General features: G+C 38.5%; 1 protein-coding gene across 3 annotated transcripts in view; it reads right to left on the bottom strand.

Moving 5' to 3' along the window:
* Nucleotides 1-25,100, bottom strand: part of ANKRD7 (ankyrin repeat domain 7) — a 61,158-nt gene that overhangs the window by 14,776 nt on the left and 21,282 nt on the right. For 2 of the 3 annotated variants that reach the window (XM_068401409.1, XM_068401410.1), the window contains exons 15-31: nt 24,617-24,645; nt 24,448-24,514; nt 24,313-24,357; nt 19,448-19,533; nt 15,743-15,981; nt 14,760-14,909; nt 13,769-13,802; nt 13,417-13,555; nt 12,514-12,727; nt 10,363-10,546; nt 9,755-9,901; nt 5,659-5,811; nt 4,502-4,677; nt 4,197-4,290; nt 3,020-3,097; nt 1,788-1,934; nt 154-266 (exon numbers count right to left, since the gene is read on the bottom strand). In XM_068401409.1, the coding sequence (XP_068257510.1) occupies nt 154-266; nt 1,788-1,934; nt 3,020-3,097; nt 4,197-4,290; nt 4,502-4,677; nt 5,659-5,811; nt 9,755-9,901; nt 10,363-10,546; nt 12,514-12,727; nt 13,417-13,555; nt 13,769-13,802; nt 14,760-14,909; nt 15,743-15,981; nt 19,448-19,533; nt 24,313-24,357; nt 24,448-24,514; nt 24,617-24,645 (2,095 nt within the window). Of the gene's footprint in view, nt 1-153; nt 267-1,787; nt 1,935-3,019; nt 3,098-4,196; nt 4,291-4,501; nt 4,678-5,658; nt 5,812-7,619; nt 8,574-9,754; nt 9,902-10,362; nt 10,547-12,513; nt 12,728-13,416; nt 13,556-13,768; nt 13,803-14,759; nt 14,910-15,742; nt 15,982-16,775; nt 17,793-19,447; nt 19,534-24,312; nt 24,358-24,447; nt 24,515-24,616; nt 24,646-25,100 lie in introns of all 3 variants that reach the window. The other variant, XM_068401411.1, reaches the window with a different exon arrangement.

The following is a 25,100-nucleotide window of genomic DNA, read 5'->3' as shown; positions in this document are numbered from 1 at the left end:
ACTATAGGATTGTGTACAGAAGCGCCTTGAAAGAACTAACATGAGGCTTGAGTTTGCTCACAAACAGTTGCGTACACCTATTTTTACGCTGAAGTTCAATAATGCTTGACTTCTACTCAGGGATACCTCTTCAACACACTAAAAGAGCCATACCTCTTACAGTCTTTCTGCAGTTCAAGGTTTCTTTTCATTTCTTGGTCCAGACGCAGTTCGACTGGGCGTTTCAACTCTACCAGCTTCTTCACTTTCTTTCTTTCACTCTCACACTTTCAAAGTAGAGAAGATACATGACACAGACAGCATAGGAACAGTATCTACATGCAGTATGTGCATCTAGCATTCTCCACAGAGAAGCTGCAGTACATCTCTATCTGTTAGCCAAGTTCCACAGAACACCAAAGGACAGAATTCCTGAGAAGATTTAATCACTTCAGGTTTCACATCAAACAGGCCAATACCCAACAACAGAAAAAGATGCCCCCACTGAAGCAAAGGCCACTCTCTTCTAATGCTTCAAAGCAAAAAGGTGGAAAAGATGCTGGAGAACACTTTTGGCAGTTTATCTGCTCATAGCAGGGACTATGTAGGTATGCATATCATGGGAGAACATAGATCAATCTAAAGCTTTCATGGGATCTTCAACAACCAGCAGGCAGGGGCTTGTGGAGGAATTTGATCTTTTGGAATTCTTCAATGTTTATTCCCCTCTGCCATTACCTCCATCTCTTCTTTGTGGGTATTTACTCATTCATGTTGTTCTTCCTCCTGGTGTTTTCTCAGCCAAACCAGAAGAGAGCTGGCAGCTGTTTTGACTTTGTACTTCCATTTTTCCTCTACAGAAAAGAAGAAAAGGGAAAGACTGCCCTTGGAAACTGGCAGCCATTTCTTGTTTCCCAAGCACTAGTTCATTTGTCCAGAATTCCCTCAGTACATTTTTCTTCAAGGCTTTGGAGCGAGTCCAGAGGAAGGCCACGAAGATGATCAGAGGGCTGGAGCACCTCTCCTATGAAGAGAGGCTGAGAGAGTTAGGGCTGTTCAGCCTGGAGAAGAGAAGGCTCTGGGGAGACCTTCTAGCAGCCTTCCAGTACCTGGAAGGGGGCCTACAGGAAAGCTGGAGAGGGACTTTTTACAAGGGCAAGTAGTGACAGGATGAGGAGGAATGGTTTTAAACTGAAAGAGGGTAGATTTAGATTAGATATTAGGAAGAAATTCTATACTGTGAGGGTGGTGAGACACTGGAACAGGTTGCCCAGAGAAGTTGCGGATGCCCCCTCCCCTGGCAGTGTTTAAGGCCAGGTTGGATGAGGCTTTGAGCAACCTGGTCTAGAGGCAAGGTGTCCCTGCCTGTGGCAGGGGGGTTGGAACTAGATGATCTTTAAGGTCCCTTCCAACCCAAACTATTCTATGATTCTATGATTTTAAGCTCCCGCTACCCTGAAAACATGCAGCAGCTCCTCCAAACATTGCACTGAAAACATGAAGCATTTTAACCCTGCCCAGAAACCACAGGGTCAGAAGATGACCAGAAGGAATCCAAGAACGAACTCTATGTGCTCAACTGATAGCAAACCACACTGGGAACTCTTCCCAATAGAACCACTCCAGAATTAACACAAAAATAACCAGCTAGCTTTTATTTGCTTCCTGGATGATCCCCGAATCACAAGATACTCAGCGCTGGAATGGCAGGAATAACACAAAAAGCCAAGTATTGAAGAACTCAACAAAAAGGCGAACACACTTCTCCTGGGTATTGGCTGGGTGTCCGGAGAATTTTCTGGGCTCACCTGTTCCAATAGTTCAGCCTTTTCCCTCTCAAGCTGAGCAATATGCTCTTCAAGGTGGGATCTTGACTTCAGTTGCCCTTCCCACATGCTGTATGAGTCCTTTGATGTCAGAGGCAGCACATTCTGCTTTTGCATCTGTGAAAGCAACTGTGGCAAAAAGAAAAACTAAGGTCACCGGAAAGACAACACTGCAATAGAAAACAGTAACTTAAATGGAAATAGGCCTAAGCTCTCCTCGCCCCATCCAAGGTTAAGGTTAGTGCAGAGTGTAAAACACACCTCAGGAAACATAACCAAGAACAGCAATTGAAGCTGGTGGAAAGAATGAACACTCTAGAAGTGACAAAATGAGGTCGCAACTTTGGGGGATAAGACGACACGCACACAAAATCAGGCTACAACTTTCTTCCAAAGGTCCTCCAGAGTTCATAATGATACATACTTTATAATATAATAATTCCTCTAGTGCCCACCACAGAAAATACCCTGCCCTCATGGCTTCTGTAACAACTATACATCTCCTGAGAGCAAGGAAATGTTTTTAAATTGGCAATGTTATTTATGCTTCTACCCAAAGGGAAAAAGACTTGCCTAACAGATGCATTTGAGTGGAACAGAACGTGCTGATTCAGTTCAAATATAAAGAACTCAAGTTGACTAGATGCTTTTAGTGGCATTCTGTAAGGGGAAGGGTGAGGGGGGAAGATATCTACTGATCTACAGAAAGTCAAGAAAACCTTAGCACAAAGGCTCAGATAAAAAATCCTTAGGGTGTACAACTTTCTCAAGTGTCCTTACAGAGTAGGTGAAATGCTGGGTCTTATGACAGAAGCTAATATGGTCTCAAAGGCAACCTCTGACAAAGCTGCAAAGATAATCCAGATCTTCCAAGTCAAGTCTCCTCTCTCAGCTTTCAACCACAGATCTTCCCCCTGCCCACAACACTCCCATCCATCATCTGCCATGGTTTAACTTCAGTAAGCAGCTAAACACCACACAGCCACTTGCTCACTCCCCCATGGTGGGACAGGGGACAGAATTCATCTTGCACACCATGGAACAGATATAAAACACAGCAGCATGGGAATGAGGAAGTTTACAGCCTTTTCCCTTGAGGGTGCCTTGTCCTAAAACCAGAAGGTCAGCTGAAATGTGCCTATGCAGCCCACCAGTTACTTGCACACAAAAAATTCAAAGACTAAAACAGTCATACACAGAAGCCAGTCACGTACCTGTTGATGGTGGTGGTCCTCTGCAGCCGCCTGTGTTGTCCGTAAGCTAGTTATCAAGTCTTCCAGGCGGTTATGAACCTACAGAAGCATTACAAGAAGCAAGAAGACACACTATGACTTTCCAGACAGAAGTTTACAACTCGTTACCAAAAGTAAATATTACATACACCTCTTCACCTCTTTATTCCTATAGTATTTACATGCAGAATCAATGATCAAAACAGCCTCAGTCTGATGCCACTGCAAAATTGTTAGCAGTTATCACCTCTGCCATTTGCTTCAGGGAGAGAGAATACCATGTGGGATACAAAAAATTTTCAATGTAAACAGGCAGGAGTAGCTCTTCCTATCCACAGTACATTTGGAAACCATGCCCTATTAACCAAAGGGGAAGGACCAGCATGGTGACTGCCTTCCCTCTTCTCTTGTCAGTATCAGTACATCACAAAGTTCAGCTTTTATAGGCAGTTATTTTCAAAATCTCTTCATCACTAATGAACAGTCACAACAAGAACCCTAGTTCACTAGTTACAATACAAAAATAATTTGCTTCATACAGGCCACAGATGAAAGCACCTTATCTGAGCTAAAATTAACCACTGCATAGAGACAGTGGGAAATTCCAAGGCTCGCACTGAATGGTGCAAATGATATCACAGGCATTCCTCTTCACTGTTTCATGAAAACAAACACACATCAAGTGGCCAAAGGAAAAGCAATTCTGCACAGCAAAAGCTCTGAGGAGTATAATTTTTGTTCCAGTCTGATGAGGCCAGTCAGGCCTCCAGCAAAAAGTTCTTGGCATCAGTATCTCCTGTGGAATTTCCACGAGTTAACTTGGTGAATACCTTTAATGACACACATTGCAACAAGTGTCTGAAGCAGCATCTGATGTCATGACAGGTCTAAAGCAGACAATAGTTACACCAGTGTATTAGTGTAAAATCCTTACGTTTTAGAGCATTAAGCAGGAATTGCTACAGTAGCATGTGAAAACTCTCAAAACCAGAAAGCTGGGGAATGGACCAGGCTGCTTTCCGAGCAGCCTATATTCAGTAGAATGCAGGACCTGAGTTACCCTAGGTTCTCCAGGAAAACCTCATCTTCACATTTCCCCACAGAAATAGGTAAACCAGGCTCAGGAGCTCACAAAAAGGGAAGTTTATGATCAGCTTACTGAGGCAGAGGCTTGCAGGTCTCTCTGAAGGGCTTCAATCCTATTGCTTTGTTGCTGGACTGTGGCTTCCAGTCTGGCATTTTCAATTTCAAGGCTTAAAAAGAAATAGAGATCTTACACGGAAATCCACCAGAGCACCAATTCTGAAAGAACAGTGTGAAATAACATAATCTAAAACAAAAGCATCCTTCAAAATCATGTATTAACTTGCTGTGATGCAGCAAGGCCATACTGTTGTTTTCACACAATCCCAGAAAGCAGCAGACACCTTGCTTCACTGTGTACAAGAGACACCTTGCTCTTACCGTTGCACGTGTTCTTCCAGTTGTTTTATAGTAGTATTAGTCCCAGAAGATGCCAACAGGAGGTCCTGCAGTTTCTGGGAAGAAGCTATTACTTCTCTTTCCTTATTATCCAAGGCAGTCTTCAAGTCATGAACACAATGCTCAGACTGAAGATGCTGTTCTTCCAACTCCCGCAACTGTAAAATCACAGTCAGAATTCACAGCAGTCAGGTGAGCTTTTATACAGAGGAGTCAACTGCTGCTAAAGAATTCAAGTACTGCATAGATCTGCACATACAGTTCTACTCAAAGAACTGTAATCATTTCAAGTACATTCAAACCTTCACTTCTCCTAGCAAATGAACACAAACTGTGTTACTTCATGATCGTTTAGACTGGCCTCTCCCATCCCTCCACTGATCTCCTAGACCACTGTTCTAAGCACCGACACTGCCCCTCCTACCCTTTCAGTGACTCGTGAAACTCTTTGTATCTACTTGTTTGCTCCCCCATTGAAAATATGAATGAAAAAGTTCATGCTTCTCCTAAAGTGACTTCACAACTCCCTCATAAGGAGATGAAGATGATTTCTATTTCAGAAGTCCAAGGCTTCTATACTTCAGTTTTCATCACAATACTGCAAAAGGTAGTCCCTACCTCAGAAAGTAGCTTACAATTCACTTGCAAGAAGGCTACTTAAGGATGGCAAATAACAGGAGGGCCAAAGAAGGAGAAAAGGAAAAAAATCATATATATATATATATATATATATATATGCAGAATAAGTTACAAAAGCTTTCAGAATTGACAACGTTACCTGGTGGCAGGGAGGGGTGAAAAAAGCATAGACAGCATAAAAAAGCTCAAATGCATCAGTCCAGTATTTCTACTGTTCTTCAGAAATCAGACAACCTACTTGGCCAAACCAAATGCAATAAGCTATAGACACATCAGTTTATTTTGCAAAGCACCTTAGCAAATACAAACCTTTGTCCAAGTAAGGACATACTGACCTCACGTCAACGACATAGACACCAAGTTTATAAAACAGTGCAATTCATTCACACACCATTAAATCTATCCTGTTGAAGTTTTTTTCTAGGGTTTTAGGACAACATTAGCTCCTACTTTCAACAGCCACCCTCAGATTTATTCATATAGTTGCAGACATTACATACCTTGGTTTTAACCTTTTCCAGTTCCTTTTGCAAGCGCAGCTTGTCTTCCTCCAGGTCACTGCGGTAGCGCGTAGTAACTTCAAGTGAAGCTTCTGACATAGATTGCTTTTTAAGAGCGTCGGCAAGCTCTTGCTGCAGCTGTCTGACCATGCCCTAATGAAACAGTTAAATGAGCATGAAGAAAGTTGTAAGAACATGAAATATGCCTTTACTTTAATGCATTTGATTATACAGTTAGACCTGTCTTTTGATTGAACTCAAAGGTATGAAATTTTGCCTGCCAGCAGCAGGCATCTGCACAGATGATGAACTCTTCACCTTACTCAGCTGAGCACCTCCAAACTATCAGCAGCTGTTCATAAGGATTTCTGTTTCCTAGTACATAAAAAAGGCTCAAGTATTATTCTTCTTCTCGGAACAATACACAAGCACACACTGCAATCATGTATTTTTTTCTAACAAAATGCAAAGAAATCTGTTGTGACGTAAGAGCCATAGTTTGACTGCAGATATTACTCTGATGACCAAAGCCAGGACTCTGTATTAGATAGTTTTTTGTTCTATTCCTCCACTATACAAATATAATTAATTGAATACATATATACACTTTAATTATATGTTGAATCACATCCTCTTGCAGTCTTCTTACTACAGTTCATTTTAGAATAACAACTGGCTTTATACTGACAGATTAGGTTTACAAAAATCTGAATAGTTCATATACATCTCTCTCTCTCTAGTATCTTCAAAAGGAACCTGTTGTTTTGGTAGTATGCAGATATTTACCTCACTCAAAGATTCTGGATTTGTTATGAAGAAGGAAATGTAATTTTAAATCACTATTCAAATCATTAAGGGAGACAAACCTTACAGCAGAGTGTCTAAATACAGAATGTGATTAGTTCCTATTTTCCAGAAAGTAAAGGAAGATTAAACAAAATGGGTAAGACAACTTTTAAATCATTGCTCTACCCGGAACTGGTAGAATACTCTATCAATAGATAAGACCCTACCTACTCCTTGAACATATATAATAATGTGTTCTCCCATTACCTATAGCTTTTTCAGCTGTCTACCTATTCCTCACTCCTACCCCCACCTTTATTCTTTGACCCTTTTTCTTGACAAAAACCATCTACATGCAGAAATTGGAGCAACACTTGGTTCGTGCATGTTTGAGTGACATAAAATTATGCCAGTGCTCTGCATAGGAGCATGTTTCATACTCATGTACTGTGTGAATTTGCAGAAAGACAGTTTAAGTGATGTCCTAATGAGCGTTCTGTCCAGTTAATTAGTCTTTCACAGAGCCACAAAGAACACGTCTAAACATGGCTACACATCATAAAAAAAAGAGAAGAGAAAGCTTAGGTCAGTGTCTGAAATGAACTTCTTGAGGAACAGGCAGGCCCCTCGGAACCCCCAAAATACATGCATAAATTAACACCTGAACACTACTAATACTCTTCAATTTTGATAACAACTTATGAAGAAGTGATTTTTTTTTTCTCTGTAGGAACTTAATATAAATCCATCCCCCATCACTTCGCTTGTCTGCATCTTCATTTCTCAACCCTCGCATATTAGATGGTTCTTCCTTTTATACCACTCTTATTTGTGTCATCAGTGTAATACATATATAAAAAGCATCAAATACATAAAACCATTCTATAAGGCATAAAATGGACTAAGGAAAAGAGATTAAAAAAGTTCTAGAGAAGAATCACCTTTCTTGATCAAAGCTTAGACTTTGATACCCTTTTTCTATTCTCTGCTCAGATCTGAGCAGTTACATCCTGTTTGCCAAAACCTTCCACAATTCCAAGAGAAACACAACAAACGAGAACAAATCATTATTATCTGATCCCATGCATATAACTCATACCTGGTACATTTTAGAAACATAAAATATTTCAAGACCTGACAAACTTTAAATTGTTCTTCCTAAGAGTATACTTTACCTCTCTTTCTACTTTGTCAGTCTCATATTTAAACACTTGTTCTCTTAAATCAGTACACTTGGCATTTAATTCCTTGTTTCTCTCTTCCACTAAGTAAACTTGCTTTTCAGTATCAGCTCTGAGTTTGTTGAAAATATCGTTAAACCGGTCCTGCACATCATTCACTACTTTTTCTTTGATGATCCCCTTGTTCTGCACATCTTCCAGTTGCTGACGGAGTAAAAGGTTTTCACTCTGGAGCTGGGCCAATCGCTCCTGCATGGATTCCTGCTTTATTATAAATTTGCTTACTTGATCTTTCTCAAGTTGTCGAGCATGATCACATTCCTTTGCCTGACACTGGGCTTGACTTAATTCTTTTTGTGTCATTTCTAAAAGCAATGTTTTTTCTCTGAGTGTTTGTTTCAACTGGTGAAGCTCATTTTCTAGACTATTAGCTTTGCTTTCAGCTTTACTCAGCTGCTGACACAAGCTCTTTTTGGTTTCTCTCACATCAGAGAGGTCATGATGGAGCTTGTCTTGCAAGCGAAGCCATTCATCACGTTCTCTCTGAAATGTTCGTTCCACATCACTTTTTGATGACTGATGACGTTCAAGTTCTTGAACAGTAGTGTTCAGGCGGGAACGAAACGATTCAATTTCTGTCTCTAGTCTGTCTTTGCTCTCTTTTGTTTGCTCCAGTTTGGAAGTTAGCACTGCAGATTCTGTCTTTAATAAGTTCAGCTGTCCATTGTACTGAAAAACTGTTTGTGTTAAGGCTTCCTCATTCAGTTTAAGTTCCTTTTTGAGATCTTCATTTTTTTCTTTCAAGGTCTCATTTTCCTCTAAATATTTTCCTTCTTCCTCCTGGTGCCTAAGTCTTACTTGATCAAGTTCTAATCTTAGCATAGCAATTTCATCTTGTAGTAACTGATTTTTGTACAACAGATCCTTTTCTCTCTCAGTGTCGGATTCCTGAACGACAGGGAACATGAATAAATAGCCAGTTGGGAAATGAATCTTCAGCATTAAACTGCATTTTAACATTTCTAATACTGAAGCATGACTTCAAAGATGTGAGTGGAATTTCAGGTAATACTCAAGCCTACTTTATGAACCTATGCACATGTACAACGTATGCACAGAATGGAAGTGTAACATACCCTTAAAACCTAAATGAACATCCCAAATATACAATGCCTTTTTTTTTCTTAAATCAGCAACCAAATAATAAAATTATTTAAAATATCTCAAGTATAAAGCTTTTAAAATGACAGTGCTTTCTTGTATGTGCATGCCTTTAAAATATTCCCCTTAAGGTTAATTTAGCTGTGTTACAAATCTGGTAAAAACAAGGCTAAAAGGGTATTTTCCTTCTCAAATGCCTTCTGAACACTTATCCTATTGCATTACTGAAAGTTAGCTACACAACTCAATCATCCCTGGAATGCAACAGTCTTGTATATTTCCCATTTATTATATATATAACTATTTTCCACACAAACATATTCACCTACATTTATTGGGCAGCACAGCCAAGAATAAATAATTCTTCCAAGCACTGCACATTCTTAGTAAATTCAGTAAACTCTTTTCAAGATTTATTTTTGTACAGTGTTTATGTTTGCGTTTTCTCCTCCAATTATTCTAACTCCTACAAAGAATTTAATTCACTGCTGATACTCCTTCATAAAATTTTAATATGTGGAGGTGGAAAACAAAGGCATACTCGAAGTAAGTTTGATAATGGAGTAAGTAATTAAAAACACAAGTAACGTGTACACAAAGAGTGACGGTCCAACATCTTTCTTCCTGCTCAACCTTGACATAGGTAGCTAGGTGTTTCACTGCTAGAAACCTTAAAAAGTGATAATAAAATGTCTATGAAATGAAAAATAACAGATATCTTAGGAAACAGTGTGAACAGTGTCTTCTATTAGTTTCCTACTTGCACATGCAATTCAGGTACATACAGGACTGATGCTGCTTTCCAGAACTTTTAAAGACAAAGGAAAACAGAAGAGGTATTTACACAGTTAATTTACACTGGTAAGCTGTAAATAACCCATCAAGAAGCAGAAAAAGTTATATAAGATTTATTATGACTTTGGAACAAACATGGTGAAATTTAACTAATTAGAAAAAAATCTGCTTACCTCTGAATTTTTTCCTATAGTTCTTCTTGTCTCTTCTTCTAGTTCCTTTTGTCTCCAAAGGTGGTTGTTCAAAATTCCTTCTTGCAGGGCTCTGGCACTCTTTTCCTGAGAGAGCTGTCTCTGTGTTTCATCACGCTCTTCTTCAACCTACAGTAATACAATTAAACTACTTGCATCTTGAGAAAAATCAGAGCTAGCAATATCTTCCCATTCTCCTTTTTATTCCTGCAAATGTTTTTGCTTCCCCATAGCTATGGTAATCCATCTATAAATGATGAATTTTATTTTTATCCTGAAAAATTAAGAAGAAATATAGAAACCTTTGTAGTAATTTGAAAAATAACTCCAAGTCAGGCTTTTCCTGAAATACAAGTGAAACCTAAATTTTGAAAAAGAAGAAAAGGAATCATGAACTTTCAAAGAAAAAAAAAAAAAAAAAAAAAAAAAGAGAACAGACCACTTGTGAACCAGCTATTCTCAACTGCCCTCAAAATCTGGCAATAACTATCCAATGACTCCTCCATGAACAAAGTACCTCCTTTAGGCATACTGGAATACAATGCCAATTAAAAGAAGATGACAAGTGTTTAACTCATTATTTAATATACCTGTTTCAAGAGCTTCCTCAGTGTTATTAACTCCACTTCTAAATTCCTGGAGTGTAACTCAAGTTGCTGTTTCTCCTCCATCTCTTTACAACATTGATCTTCTTTCCTTCTGAGTTTTTCTCTTGTTTTCTCATACAATGTTTCTACTCTGAGCCTCTTTTCCTCTTCTTGTTTCAATGTAAACCTGGGATTTAACAGAATATTTGAGAAACTAAAGCACGGATATAAAAAGTAGATGTTCCACATTATGAACTTGCAGAGACAACTCAAACCATAAAAATGTTAAATCTTTTCAGATTTCATATTTTTCATGTAATTTTTAACTTTTTAAGGAATTCTAACTTCCTTCCATTATCCATGGTATCAGATACCATGTACAAAATACGGAAATAAACTGCTGAGTGATTTATCATTTATTTGTGAGTAAGTTTGCATAGGTAAACATACAGTAGTATGCACATTTCTAGAGTTTTTTTAAAAAATCATCCTCCTGTTACAGACACTTTGTTCAAAAGGAGTTTGTTGTCTTATCAGACCAAACCATCATTAACTTTTACTATTATTAACATACATTTTCTTAATGTGCTGAGCATTGCCTACATATTACGACTTCAGTGACTGCAAGCAATACTGATGAAGCAGCACACCACTTATCTATGACAGACCCAGCAATTTTTTAGCGAGCCTTCTGTAAGTCTAAAACAACTGCTGACCATAGGAAGAGTAAGCAGTTTCTATTTACTCAAGAACAAGGTCAGTGTTCTAAAACAGATTTAGAAATGCAGAGGGTTTAAGCTTAATACGATTAAAAATAGTTTTAAACCTCAATGGATCTACATCTGGGAGAAACAAAGCAATTTAATTTTGAAGCTACTTCATAATAAAAGCCTTAGGGAATTGTCAACTTCTTTACTAATTGAAACAATCAGCAATAAGCACCAACATTGTAAAAAATGGTCCATGGTGTGTCCATGGTACCCAAACAAGAAAGCAGTTTTATGTCTGATAATTATTTTGAATATTTTTTCTGATATATTGCAATAGTCAACAAGAAAAAAAAAAAATCAAGTATTAACATAAGGAAAGAGCTTCCAATTGAAAATCTGCTTTAGAAATTCTGCAAGACAAGTATCAGCAACTGCTAATAAATTATTTGAAAGATTGATAGTAACATTTGTATTTGAATAGTTTATATTTCAAGGAAAAAGCTTGTCCTCCTCATAATCCTCTTCCACATACTGCGAGGCACAACTCCTCAAAGCTCAGTTCCCTCAGCCTCTCCTCATAGGGCTCGCTGACCAGCTTGGAAGCTCTCTGCTGAATTGACACATATTAAGATCTCTCTTGTACTTGGAGGACAAAAATTGGACCCAGTGCTCTAGACAGTTCAGCAGGTGCTGAGTAGAGATGGATAATCACTCCCCTCAATCTCCTGTCTCTGCTGCTTTTAAAACAGCCCAGAATGCTGTTTGCCTTCTCAGCTGCCAGCTCATAGTGGCTCATGTTGAGCTTGCTCTCTGCCAAGACCGTCAGAGCCTTCTCAGCAAGCTCCGCAGCCAGGCCATCCCATGGTACATCTTCCTTCCCAAGTGTGGGGCTTGGCATTTGTCCTTGCTGAATTTCACATGGTGCCCTGTTGGCCTCTCTTGTCTGAAGTGATGTGAACGGTGATTAAAAACCTCACACCATCCAGGTCTAGCTCAGGAGTATGGGGAAAGTGGCAATCCCGAATTTAACCTTTCAAATAAACAAACAAGCAAGCAAACAAATGCTCTAAGCTCTGTTTTGAGTTGCACTCTGTGGAATTACCAGAATTCCTAATATTATACAACAGAAACCTCAAAGACAAAATAAAAAAAATACATGTATCTCTTATACACCTCATTTTCCCATACATATTCTCTTGTTCTCTTTTCTTGCTATTAAAAAAAAAAAATAAAACAACATCCAGAAGATTTTACATGGAGCTAATATCCAGGCATTTTTTCTTCCCCTGACATTATGTCCTTTCTAGCATAACTTGCCCATGGGATTCAAAAAACCCAAACCCCAAAGACTAGAAACTTCTCATCCTATCACCTGTACCATCAGCATCTTCTGGAACATGAACAGTGACAAGGTAACACATAATCAGAATGCAAGGTTACATACTTAAGGCTTTGGATATCACTTTTCCATTCCACTTCTTGGTGAGCCAATATGGACTTCAAATCTTGAGTCTCTTCCGCTATTAATTGTGACGACTCCTTTTCACTTTCCAATTTTCTTACTTCTCTCCAGACAGCTGTATACCGATTTTTTTCACGTTCTATTTTCTCTTCATATTCACAAAGTATGTTTTGAATTTTCAACAAAATAGTAAAACCTATTTTGAGATAGAAAAGACACAAAGCTGCACATATGCACAAATACTTTCCAGTGTATAAATTATTTAATGCTTTGGCTGTAGATTGCAAGGTTTTGTTAGTGGGAAGACTGCAGGTAGTAGGGAGGTCTCTGTGAGAAGAGGCCAGGGGTTGCCCTGTGCCAAACACACCAGTTCCAATGGACCCACCGCAGATCACAGCTGAGCCTCTCAGCAAAAACATATTTAGAAAAGGGCAAAAACATCACACAGGCAGAGGAGAAGGGGAAAAGAATGTGAAAAACAGCCCTGTAAACACCCAGGTCAGTGAAGAAGGAGGGGAAGGAGGTACTCCAGGTGCCAAAGTACAGATTCCCCTGCAGCCCATGGAAACACCATGGTGGAGCAGGTATATCCCTGCTGCCCCTGGAGAGGACCATGCTGGAGCAGATATCCACAATGCAGTGCTGTAGAGGACCCCATGTCACAGCAGCTGGATATTTCCTGAAGGACCTGCAGCCCATGGAGAGTCCAGGCTGGAGCAGATATTCCCTGAAGGACTGCAGCCCATGGAAAGATTCACACTGAAGCAGGGGAAAAGTGTGAGGAAAAAGGAGTGGCAGAGGAAAACTGCTATGTCCTGACTGCAAACCCCAGCCTTCCTGTACTGCTTCGGGAGGGGTAGGGGAGAAAGTGACTTGAAAACATACCTGTATGATCCACACTAAGCTGTTCTAACAGCAACATAGCCTCTTTGTAGGTTGAGGTTGGTAATTCGACATCCTCTGAGGTTGTGTCAGATGACTGAGATAAATCAAGGTCATCAGTTACATCCATTTGCATGCTGACCTACAAACAATACAGTATTTTCTGTATACAACTATACCGTATTACAGATCATTACAAATGCATGAATGATTCATTCTCTCATTCACAGCCCATGATAAAGCTGCATACTAGCTGCAGTTTGTGCACCTGGTTGATCACTACATAAATGCTGTTCCCATCTAAGTGATTAAAAGCTGATACAGACTATTTATCAATAAATTAATTTTACAGTACCTTGTTCTTTTCATTCCCTGTTTTTGTTGCAAGTCTGGAAAACAGAAACATATTTCAGTACTGGAATGCTTATATTGCATTATGAACAATACCTAAAGTTGCCCTGAAAACTTAATTTCAGAAGTGAATTAAACTAAAATTTAATATAAGAATTTTGCTAGACGCAGTTAAAGATTGAAAAAAAAAAATGTGCACTATTACGTCTATTGGAAGGCTTTTTTCCACAAGATACTAAGTTGAAATATCTGTTCTCTGCACTTCACTCAGTGACAGGATTCTTACAGCTACATATATGTAGATATACAGATACACACAGTTATGTGCATTCCCTGTTTAATACTAGAGGTTTAGCTCTCTTCAGTATTGAGAATCCCTCTCTTACAGGCCAAATAACCATAATTTTGGATTCTCTGATATACTGGGTCTGGCTGGGATGGAGTTAATTTTCTTCATAGCAGCCCACACAGTGCTTTGTGTTAGATTTCTGACCAAAACAGCGTCGATAACACAACAATGTTTTAGCTATTGCTGAACAGTGCTTGTACACTGTCAACACCTTCTGTTTCTCACTTTGCCTCCCCCACAAGTTAAGTTCAGGGTGGACAAGAAGTCGGGAGGGGACACAGCTGGAAGGAAAAGAAAAAGGGCAGAAAAAAATGAGATACCTGCAATGAAAGAGAATTTTGCTTTTATATGTCTCTCCTCTCCCTTTCTGAAAATATAAAATATATATATATTTACGCATGCACACACACTCAGGTAATTATTCAGAATTTGTGCACATCTGACCTTATCATTAACCTGGCTAGTATGTTCAAAGTGCTCTAAGCAAAAAAGAAGTGTTTTTGAACACAAAGGGCATCAGGTAGTATTGTCACATGAAAGAACAAGAATCATTGTACACATCAGGTTTACAAAACTTACCTTTGGCTTTCAGGTCAATTTTTATAATTAAGTAAGTTTTATTTATAACATTCCTTATATTCAGTACCTTCCTTCATCTTGAGATGTTTCACTGAAAGTGCTATCATCCAGTACTTGAAAATGATTCCCACTGGAAGAGCTCATCTGCTGATTAGCCTTCTGCTTCGAAGCCTGTCTTTTATTTTTCTTTGCAGCTTTGGCATTCAGGACAAATTTACTACATTAAACAGAACGAAAAAAAAAATCACCAATTGAGTAGCTTTACAGAAAATATTTCTGTGAAACAGACATACTTAAGATGATGTTCAGAAACAACTGAGATGAAAAATATCTATGATAAAACAGACTTGACTCCAAAGACCGTGGAAGATACCCCCAGTATTTTAAAAACCTTCCCCTAGGAATGAGGGGGTAAATGTGGAATCTGAGATAGATTCAGGTAAGCTGGAACATAGCTAATATCCCCATTAGAGGAAGTATCCAGAGCAGGGCTTCCTTTGAAGGACAGACAGGAAAACACTCCTGCTTAGGGTTACATAAAAATATCTGTGCCTTCTTTAAACTTTTGAGATTGGTCTGGTAATAGCATCTTTCCCCTCTTCCTGACAAAGGGCATCTGAACTGAATGAAAAGGACAACACCAAATGCATGGAGATCACTAAAATCACCTAGAAAAGGGAGAAAGTGAAGCAAACTGCAAGTTCGTACTTTTTTTTGATGGCCATTTCCTACAAAAATAGCTGTTTTTTCCAGTTTTCAGCTCTGGTTTTGAAGATGTGTTTTGCCTCAGTATTGACAAGAAAATCCATAGGAATTTTCTCTTTTTTTTTTTTTTTTTCTTTTTTGAAAGCAGGCAATAAATTTGAACCTCCATTATAAGCTTAGTTTTTTCTAAAAAATTTTTTTTTCTTAAATGTTTGAGAAGCAGTGGACTACTCAGTATGGCTTTCAGCATTGAGGAAACTACTTCAACTACTACAATATTAGAAAACCTAAAAGATACTTAAGTAGTACTACAAATAAGAATTAGAGATTATTTCCTTAGTTTACCCTTTCATCGGCATTTTAATCAATTTTGATCTCTCCTCAGATGAAAAATTCTTTTTGTCTTTTTCTTCTATAGTGTTTTCATTCTCCATTTTCAAACAGTCATTCTTCCTTAGAGTAAGATTTTGTTTCATTTGCTGATTAGGAACATTGCCTGGTGGTGTATTTAATTTATCAAGATCTTCCTGTTTTGCTACCGTCTGTGTTTCAAAACATCTTTGTTTGCTTTTTTCCTTCTCAACCTACAAAACAAAAGTTAAGCTTCATATATTTCTCAGTATTTCTGGAAGAGAGAAACACCATATCCAAGATCAAATAATTCAGGGTTTACCTCTGAAATAATGTAAAATGAAAAAGAAATTTTTAAATTCATATAGAGAAGTATTAAGTCATTGAAAGTACTTTGAATTCACTCGTGATTAAAGATATAACAAAAACATAGCCTTAGAAAGAAAACAATAGTGTATCTTAAAACATGAACAACAAAAAAGTGAAAGCGTTACTGATGGACAAAGAGTTAGGAGGACTGCGCAATGTTAGTTGTAAAAACACAGAAAAAATAAAGCGGAAGTGCACTGGGCTACTGGTGGGGGGGAAGGCAGAGATCCCAAACCCACAAGCAGAAATGGTTTCACACGAATTCTAGTGAAGGGCAATGAAGACACACCATGCAGAAACCACAGCAAATGAACAGATTAGTCAAGACCCTGTTCAGAAGCTATTTTCATTCTTTGATTCAGAATCAGAACTGATGTAATTGTGCGCATTTATTTTTATGGCAATGAAGTGATAAAACTACTTACACTGGAAATGAGTGCCACCTATTGTCAAACTGCAAAAATAACACATTCTGTGTTTTCCAAAAATGGGGAAAAGGACAACTCTCCACTGCTCTCTTTATTATGTAATGCATTTCCATTAAAACAACAAACCAATTTGCACAAAGCATCTTTCCTTAATGATGAATAGCTAAAGTGAACAGGACCATTGATATGGAGAAAGACTAAAGAATAAGGAGTAGCAGGTGAACTTCTACCTCTTTTTGCAGCTGCACCTTCTCTTTCTCCAAAGCCAGGAATACTATTTGCAGCATTCCTACCTTACTCTTAAATCTTTCCATATCTTGTTTTAGTTCTTCATCAAGATTCCTTTTCAGCATGCTACACGATTGTTGAGCACTTGCAAAAAGACTTTCAATTTCTGTTTCTCCTATTTTATTATTGTTGATAAGGCAGTCCCTGGGAACATCATCATTAAATCCAGAGTCTTTTCCAAGTTTCCTTTCTGTTACAAAAAGTGCATTTTCATCACTTGTAGAAACAGGTTTTATTTCAGGAAGAATATTAGAAACGTCATCCAAAATATTTGGTTTTAAGCTATGTCTCAGAGAGTATTCAGGACTTCCCTCTACATTTCTGCTGCTTCCATTTTCATTTCTACTGTTTCCATTTTCATTCTCTTCGATTTCCACAGGAAGCACTTTCTTTTCCTCTCCTTTTGCTAGAAGCACCTTTGTATTATCTGTATCATTTGTGCCATCTTCTTCATCTGTGCTCCAGGTATCTTCCGTGTTTGCATTTAAGTTACTTTGATCAGGAAGGACACGAAGAGTTGGTATTACAATTTCCTTTTTGGGTACTTTTCCACCTAGCATGAGTTTAATCTCTCCAAATTCACCTTTACTTTCTAACTTATTACGTGATTCTGTTGCATGAGATGAAACAACACAAGAACTCTTCAATTCTTCACTGACGCCATATTCTGACATTTTTTCCACAAGGGACATAGTTTTCCCAGTTTCATTAATTTCACCAAACAGCTGCTTCAGCTCTGCTGTAATGTTTTTAAAATTTGTTTTCAATTCCCTTTTCTCATTTTCAACCCACATTCTCTCATATCTTTCTTCCCAAGGTTTTGGACTTAACTGCTTGTCAGCACTGTGTGATTCCTCATTTTCTGCTAGGGCTTCCTGATGTGAAATTTCTGCTTTGTCAGTCTGATTTTCATGTGCTGTTTTTTCTATCAAGTTGGTAGTTTCTAAAATATATTTATCCTTAAGTAAACAGGTACAGACAGAAAGATTACCAAGAAAAAGGAAGTTATAGTTAATCTAGGTAATTTCTGTTGCAAACTCATCCTATCATATAAGAGAAATAATAGAAATAAAACATTTTGAAAGCAATTTTTATAATAAAAATCAAGGGATACTAAATTAAAGGTTCACTGAATCATCATTTTCTTAAAAATAGAAGGACTTACTTTAGAGACATTTTTTCTTGGATTAGATTTGTCTGGACATTAGGGTTCCTTTCACCTTTTACCCTGCCTGCTTTCTGTAATGGGTGGCATTTGTCACAAGGCAATTTATTTTTTCATGTTTTATTGCTTTAATACTATTTTTCATTAGAACTGCCTACATTTTCTCACCCTCCATCATTCTCCACTGTCTGGCATTTTACAGTCCCCTGCCATCTAAGCTAATACAATGTGAATGAACATGACAAGCTTTTTATTGTTCACTGCACAGAGAATTGGCTAAGTTAGGACTATTTCTTCACCCAAAACACAGAAATATTAAGTTCCATTCCAAGCTCCAAAGAAAAACATTTATTAGGGAAATCTGTCCACTCCTTCCTTCATCCCAAAAATCAGGAACACAAGCTTGTATGAAAACCATACCATGCCTCAACCCCACCCAGTCTCCTCATGTCCCTGACCCCATGCTCTGTTCCTCAACAGTTCTGACTGCTCCTGTTATGTGTCACACTCCTCCCAACATGCTCCCTCCCTACATGCCTCCTTAGCTCATGGTGCCTTCTAAATAGGGCCTGCAGCCTTGGTGTCCCAATGGGCTAAGACCATCCAACTCCTCGCTCTCTTCGCTCGTTAGGCAGGCCCTTTTCTCTCTCTGCAAAAATTCCTCCTTTCCGAACAGGGAAGGAGCACCTCAGCCAGCCACCATCTGTCTCAGCCTCTCCATTCCCAAGTTCAATGCCCAACTACTACCACCTTCCAATAGGCTTAAGTTCTGTGCTCTGCCTGTTAAAATTAATCGTGTCCGTCTTTTGTGGTGCCTGGTTGTGGGGCGGAAATAGTTTGCTCTACGGTCCCCTGAGGTTTTACAGAAGACTCCAGACCCCTCTATTCAGCCCTGTCCTGCATGCCCAACACAAACAGGAGGGTGTTCCCCTCTAGAACGCCCTCTGAAAAAAACCCTTTTCAAACACTTAACATGGCCCAACAAGCACATATTTTGCAGGGGCAAGGAAAGCATCAGAAAAGTCACCAAATTTCAAGTTTTTTTGTTTGATTTTTCTCTTACAAAGAGGAAGACCAGGCATGTTTACTCAAACAGATCAGCATATTATAGACAAATCACCCTCTTCACTTGAATGTGCATTTTGCATAGGGAAAAAATGCATTTGACAGTACTGTTTCTCAGCATCGCATGAAAGGAAAAACACTGGTCAACATTTAAGCAAACTAGCTGGAAACAAATCAGTATAACAGCAATCATCCAACATAATGACAAGGATTTTACCCCACTGTAAGATGATTGTATCCAAGTTTACTTCAGACTGTAATACAACCTTCATCTACAGGACTCTCTCTTCAGCATTATTCACTGACTGGTAAGTTTTCTTTACCTTAGTGTACAATACAATTTATCAATTTAGATGCTAATTCAAAATATTTGGTTTTGCATACCTGCACCCCACAGTTTTCAATGGCATCCTTGATGTCTTCTTTTTCAGATGATGATGACATATGAAAGGCAGATCCTGAGTACTCACCTACAGTGAAAAACACATTTTTATAACCAGCACAACTTAACACTACTTATTTACACCTAGAGTGCATCTTGAATCATCATATTTGTGAGAAAACTCTTAACACAAAATAACACATCCCCTCACATTTGTGAGCTCCTAGAGAGGAAATTATCATAATACAGTTTTAAGATGCATCTGTGTGAACTCCTTTCTTCCAGGGCATTTTACTTTTTAATATATAAAGGAAATTTGCTGAAAATCACTGTAAGCGGTCACAAATAAACCATTCCTGTTTCGTACAGGTATGTGATCTCTCTCTGACACAGTGTGCCATGCAGTAACTAGCTACTTTCCTACAGCAATTTTTATTTCCCTATATGTTGTGCATAGAAAATCATGAACAACAAAATCACAGGCTTGAAATCTTTAAGGCCCCAGCTTTACTCCATGCATGAAACAAATCTGTCTTTAGACATTGATCTGGACTATTTCAGTCAAGCTGCTGCCTCATCTGTTGCAGAAGACATGGATGAGACACTGAATGAAAGACAGGCTTGTGAAATGTCGAGAAACAACCCATGATCCAGATGTTTCATTTGTACTGTTGAAAACTACATTCCACCCTTTCCTCTCTCAGAGTTTCTAAGTAATATCAGACAGGTCACAAACTCCTCAGAAGCAGTCACTCACTGTGGGCTCCCCATTATGGAGTGCCTACCTTGAATCTCTGTTACATCTGAGAATTGGACTCCAGATAGTCACAGATACAATTAGAAGCTGCAACTCATTGTCATTGTTTGTGTGGAAGGCACATTGAACACTGAAGTATCAAGTATTCAGAAAGAAACAAGTCCCAGAAATTCAAGTGTGGCATCTAAAAATAGAGATGGAGGCTTTCCACCTTAATCACTCTGCACCTCCTTTCCTGCTCCATAATTCTATGGTTTCTACTCAATAGCCTTTCTATACACAAAGCTTCACTGCTAAAAAGAGATACAATATTCTTCCTACAAGAAAAGTGATCAAGACAATGAGAAAATAAGTATCATCATAAGAATACAAAAGGGTCCATTATTAATGAGTCACAGGGACAACCTCACTTCTGGCATTTTCTGCTTTGGGTGACTCCTTTTGCAAGCTTTCATTTCTTGAAGGGGATTGCATTAGATACAAGCTTAGAGTTACAACTCGTAAGTCTGAATTGGGAACTTAAGCTCCTCAGTCATACAGGTCTCCAGAGGTCAATTCTAACCTCAAGTTAAATGGTGAAAAGTAACAACCTTCTCCTCCCACCTCAATCACTGCCGGGTGCCATTTCCTAGATTTTTTATAGATTGTTTTTTTGGGTGTTTTAGCACAAGGAATTTCCCAACACACATGAGTCATTAGTGGGTTGACAGCACTTATTTCACAGGGTTGTTACGATGATCTATTGATGACTATGATGCATTTCAGACAGTTTGATGAGTATTAAAGATAACAATAACAATAACTAATGGTTATCTAATGATAATGTTCTATAAGGAAAACAGCCATTTTTTCCTTTCTGTTGTTTTTTAAGATCACAGAGTGGATTTAGCCTTTACTGATGCTTGTAGATATCCCCATACCAAGTGTCATTATTAAACAGTTATTAAACCTGTTTCAGAAAGTGCAGTTACTTAGAGGAGACTTAGCTGAAAGCAAAAATCACTGAAAGGAAAATCGGCCTGGTTTAGGCCAAACCAGGACACCAAGCTGTTTGCTTGGAGATAATTTGGAGATCATAATTTGGAGATCAACATCTTCCTTTCCTCCAACAGTTATGCACAGTTTTTATAGATGGGTCCTTGTCCCTCTTACTAGAATTGTAATGTGGCTGGATAATTTGAACCAGCAAGTCCCTCCCTCGCTGAGCATACAGTTCTAGGAGTGCCAACTGGAAGGGGTGGCCAGAAGCATTGGAGCCTGATGAAATCCAAGAGAAGTATCTGCACAGACATCACACTGATTTGTAACATCCTTTCAGAAAGCAAAAGGAAAAGAACTCAAGAGAGCAGAAACAGACACAGACAGGCACCCAGTATGCTGGTAACTTGCACATTGGGTGGTAACAATATCTCCTAGAATGAGAAGAGTCTAGACACACCAGGGTGCTCGGAGTTTCTACTACTTCTAGGAGCCTCTCCACCCCCAGTACAGCAGGGGGTGGTCAGTCTCTCAGACAGATGGGACTGCTCCCACACTGTTTCCATAAAGGTACACTTACCAGATTTCTTCTGTCACTTCATTAATGTTCATTCAGGTCACAAGCTGCAACATGCATGCAGCTTCCTACCACACAACTTGACATGTGTAATCACTCCCACCATGTAACATGGACACCACAATTTCGCTTAAAAGACAGACTAAGTATTTTATGGATGCAGGAGAGCTGTGACACCTTTCCTGAAGGATACTGCACAACACAGACTGAATAAGCTTTTCTGGTCAACTGTATCTGCCTGAAAGCTGGATAAAAGCATACTTGTCAGCACCCAGAGTTTTGTACTGGCCTTCTAAACATGCAATTCACATTCTCTGTTCAGAGTATCTAGGTGTCTTAATGTTTTGGATTCTGTTTCAGAGTCCAGATGCTTTAAAATTAGGTCCATACTGCTATAATCAAAAGCAACCTGAACTCCTATTCAGTCTTGCCCATCATGGTCAACAGGAAAGTTTTCAGCAGCAGCTATTTGAGTCTGAAGTCTCAGTCTTTACATAAGATTTTAGGACCTTTGAAGCCTACAAGATTTATTTCCCACAGGGTTTAATCAATCTTGAAATTTCTGTACGATGGGTACAGAACAAGGAAAAAGGCAGGAAAGATGAAAGGCAACAATGTTCTTCCATCTGCAAAATTCCAGTTCTCATCGTGTCAGTAACTTGTCAGTAATTATTTTACCAGTCACTGGAAAAAGAATTCAAAAACATAAACTAAAAAAAAAATAAGGACTTCTCCCATTAGCTGTTGGAAGTAAAATTTTTCCTCTTCTTGGAGCAGTAATTCATGAGTGTATTTTCTGTATTACCTGTTTCTGTCAACATTGTTAAGGAGGGATCACTCCTCACTGTCGAGACTTCTTCACTTTTAGCATAGGGAGAAATTTTTAGTTAAAATGCTGTTAGAACCCTAGTCTGAAGCTTGCAAAGATCCTGCCATTTAAAAAAAAGTATATAAAGAAATTCACAGAGTAAATTAAATTCCAGTATTTTTGCCAGTCATTTATTACTAGCATGTATTTTTATTAATGGATACCTGCAGTGGGGTTAGATGAATCTGGCTTCATGCCTAACATATAGATACGCAGAAATCCTTGTGCATACAAAAGATGCAAATCCCCCACCTTTTACTCTGCCTGTTCTCTAGCTAGCATTGAAAGATGACTTCTAGTGTTCTTTCCAAGTAGCCTTTACCTCTCCTCTCTCTTCTGAGATTTCCCTCCTCATAAATTGTTTTGAAAGAAATTTTCACATGTACTTCTTAACACCTGATCTTCAAGATAACACATGGGTAAAAAACAACATGACATAAGTGAATAGACACACAGGAAAAATAGCTGACATGAAACGAGCTATGTAAAGGTAGTCTTTCTGTGTTTGTAATATAACGTACTGGTACGCTATAGGGCTACATTTCACGTTACTGTGTAATACAGACAAAACCAAAACTCACGTTTTAACTGAACAACTTTTAACAAACCCCTATGCCTCTTACAAAAACACTATCACTGCAAAATAAAGGGCAAAGGAGGACCTGTTGTTGCTTACTCATTGAGAATATATGAGAGATGAGAAAGCGAGAGGAGGAGGGAAGAGATATTTTTCTAGAGAGAAGTTCAATCTCTATTATTGTCATAAGAACAACGGTACTTTATTCCCCCCCCCCCAAAACAACGATGCCAAAAAACCTGGAACTATTTGTATTCTATACTTAGAAGTTACAAGTTCACTTACTTGCCTACGTTCACCTCTCTCTGGTTTATATTTTCAATAGTTGACTGTAGAAACTCTAAAATCTGAATGGGGAATTGTTTCTCATCTCATTAACAAATATGCAAATCAATAAATGTCAGAACAAAGAAACTAAAAAACTATTAAGGTCATACATCCTCTCTCCAATATATAGTGTACCAGCTAGCTGCTTCACTTTTAGCCTTGTTTCCAACAGGAAGAGAATTCCTGACAACTTGCTGACACTGTCATTTCATCCCACCTTGTCTCTCTTCCCCACTTCCTCCCCTACCTCTGAACCTACTGGTCAGTTTCCATGAAACAAGAGAGAGAAGCCTCAGAGCACTGTATTTGCTACATGTTTCAAAACAACTGCCCCACAGGTAGAGAAAAGCCAGAAAAGTAATAATTTCTACTAAGTACAGCTACAGCATGAGCCCAAGAATCACCCTTTCTGTCTCATCTGTAGCTCCTGGACAGCTTAGCTTGCAGTTCCCTAGACTGGAATCAGCCACAGCACATGCTCAGAGAACCAGGAATATCAGGAAGGGTTTTTTTTTTTGAGAAATTGGAAGGAAAGCAAACTTCAAACTGCCTGAAAAGGGGAGATGACAGCAGGTATGGCAAGGGAAGCCGACATCATAGAAGGGTATTTACAGTGTTGAATGGCAGGCTAGAGGGAGCACACACGTGCACAGAGGCACATTTCAGTAGACCTTCTGCTCCCAGAACACCTTGCTAGAACCATTAATTTAATATTAGGAAAAAATTTGCGAGTACAATGTGTCTGTCCATGAAAGAACACTACAAAGAGACTGTTATGAATACCTTCAATATCCTCTGCATCTCCTAAACCAAATTCCTCCAACAGATCTGCAAAACAAATAAATCAGATGCTTTATTAAATACTCCTATCCATAAGATTATGAAGCTAAACCCAGAACCACCTGAAGTGAATATTACCTGATTTCTGCTGTCCTTTTTTAAGAGAGGTTTCATTCATTTCCAAAACAGATTCAGGAGTCTTCAGCTATGAAAGATACAATCCAATGATAAAAAGACAAATTCAAAGTAACTACATACTATTTAATAAGCAGAATAAGTAGTCAGTCTGACATGAAGAAATACTTACCTGGGAATTGTTGGGTTTCTCTGAAAAGTCTGGAGGTGAAAAACGTTTTGGAAAGTGTTATTTAATTGAAGGTATCTTTTACTCCACTCAACATCAGTAGTTTCTACAACTAAGTATTAGTTGCAAGCATTATTTCATTGAGAGTACGATACCTAACATTCATTTTACCTCATCATACAGCATTTGTATTAGTATACAAGAAATGGACAATGCATACTTCCCATCGTGCACCTTGGATTCAAAAAATAATAATCACAGAACTAGGACCATTCATGTGAAGCAATAAGGTCATGCTTGTAAATAGAACAAGATCAAAATATTTAGTCCTTTTGAGGAGCTGAATCCTGCTTTCTAAAAGGATTATTTCAAAAGCCAAAGATGGTCTGCTGTAATAAATGATCATAAAACAGTCCAAAAGCACTATGACTGTGAATATCCTACAAGTGTTTAATGTTGAGGAGTATTTTTCTTTCCATTGATGGGA

The sequence above is a fragment of the Nyctibius grandis genome, chromosome 5 (assembly GCF_013368605.1).
Source record: "Nyctibius grandis isolate bNycGra1 chromosome 5, bNycGra1.pri, whole genome shotgun sequence".
In the NCBI taxonomy this organism is placed as follows: Eukaryota; Metazoa; Chordata; class Aves; order Nyctibiiformes; family Nyctibiidae; genus Nyctibius; species Nyctibius grandis.
The sequence above is the reverse complement of the archived record's forward strand: the minus strand, read 5'-3'. Positions and strand labels throughout refer to the sequence as shown.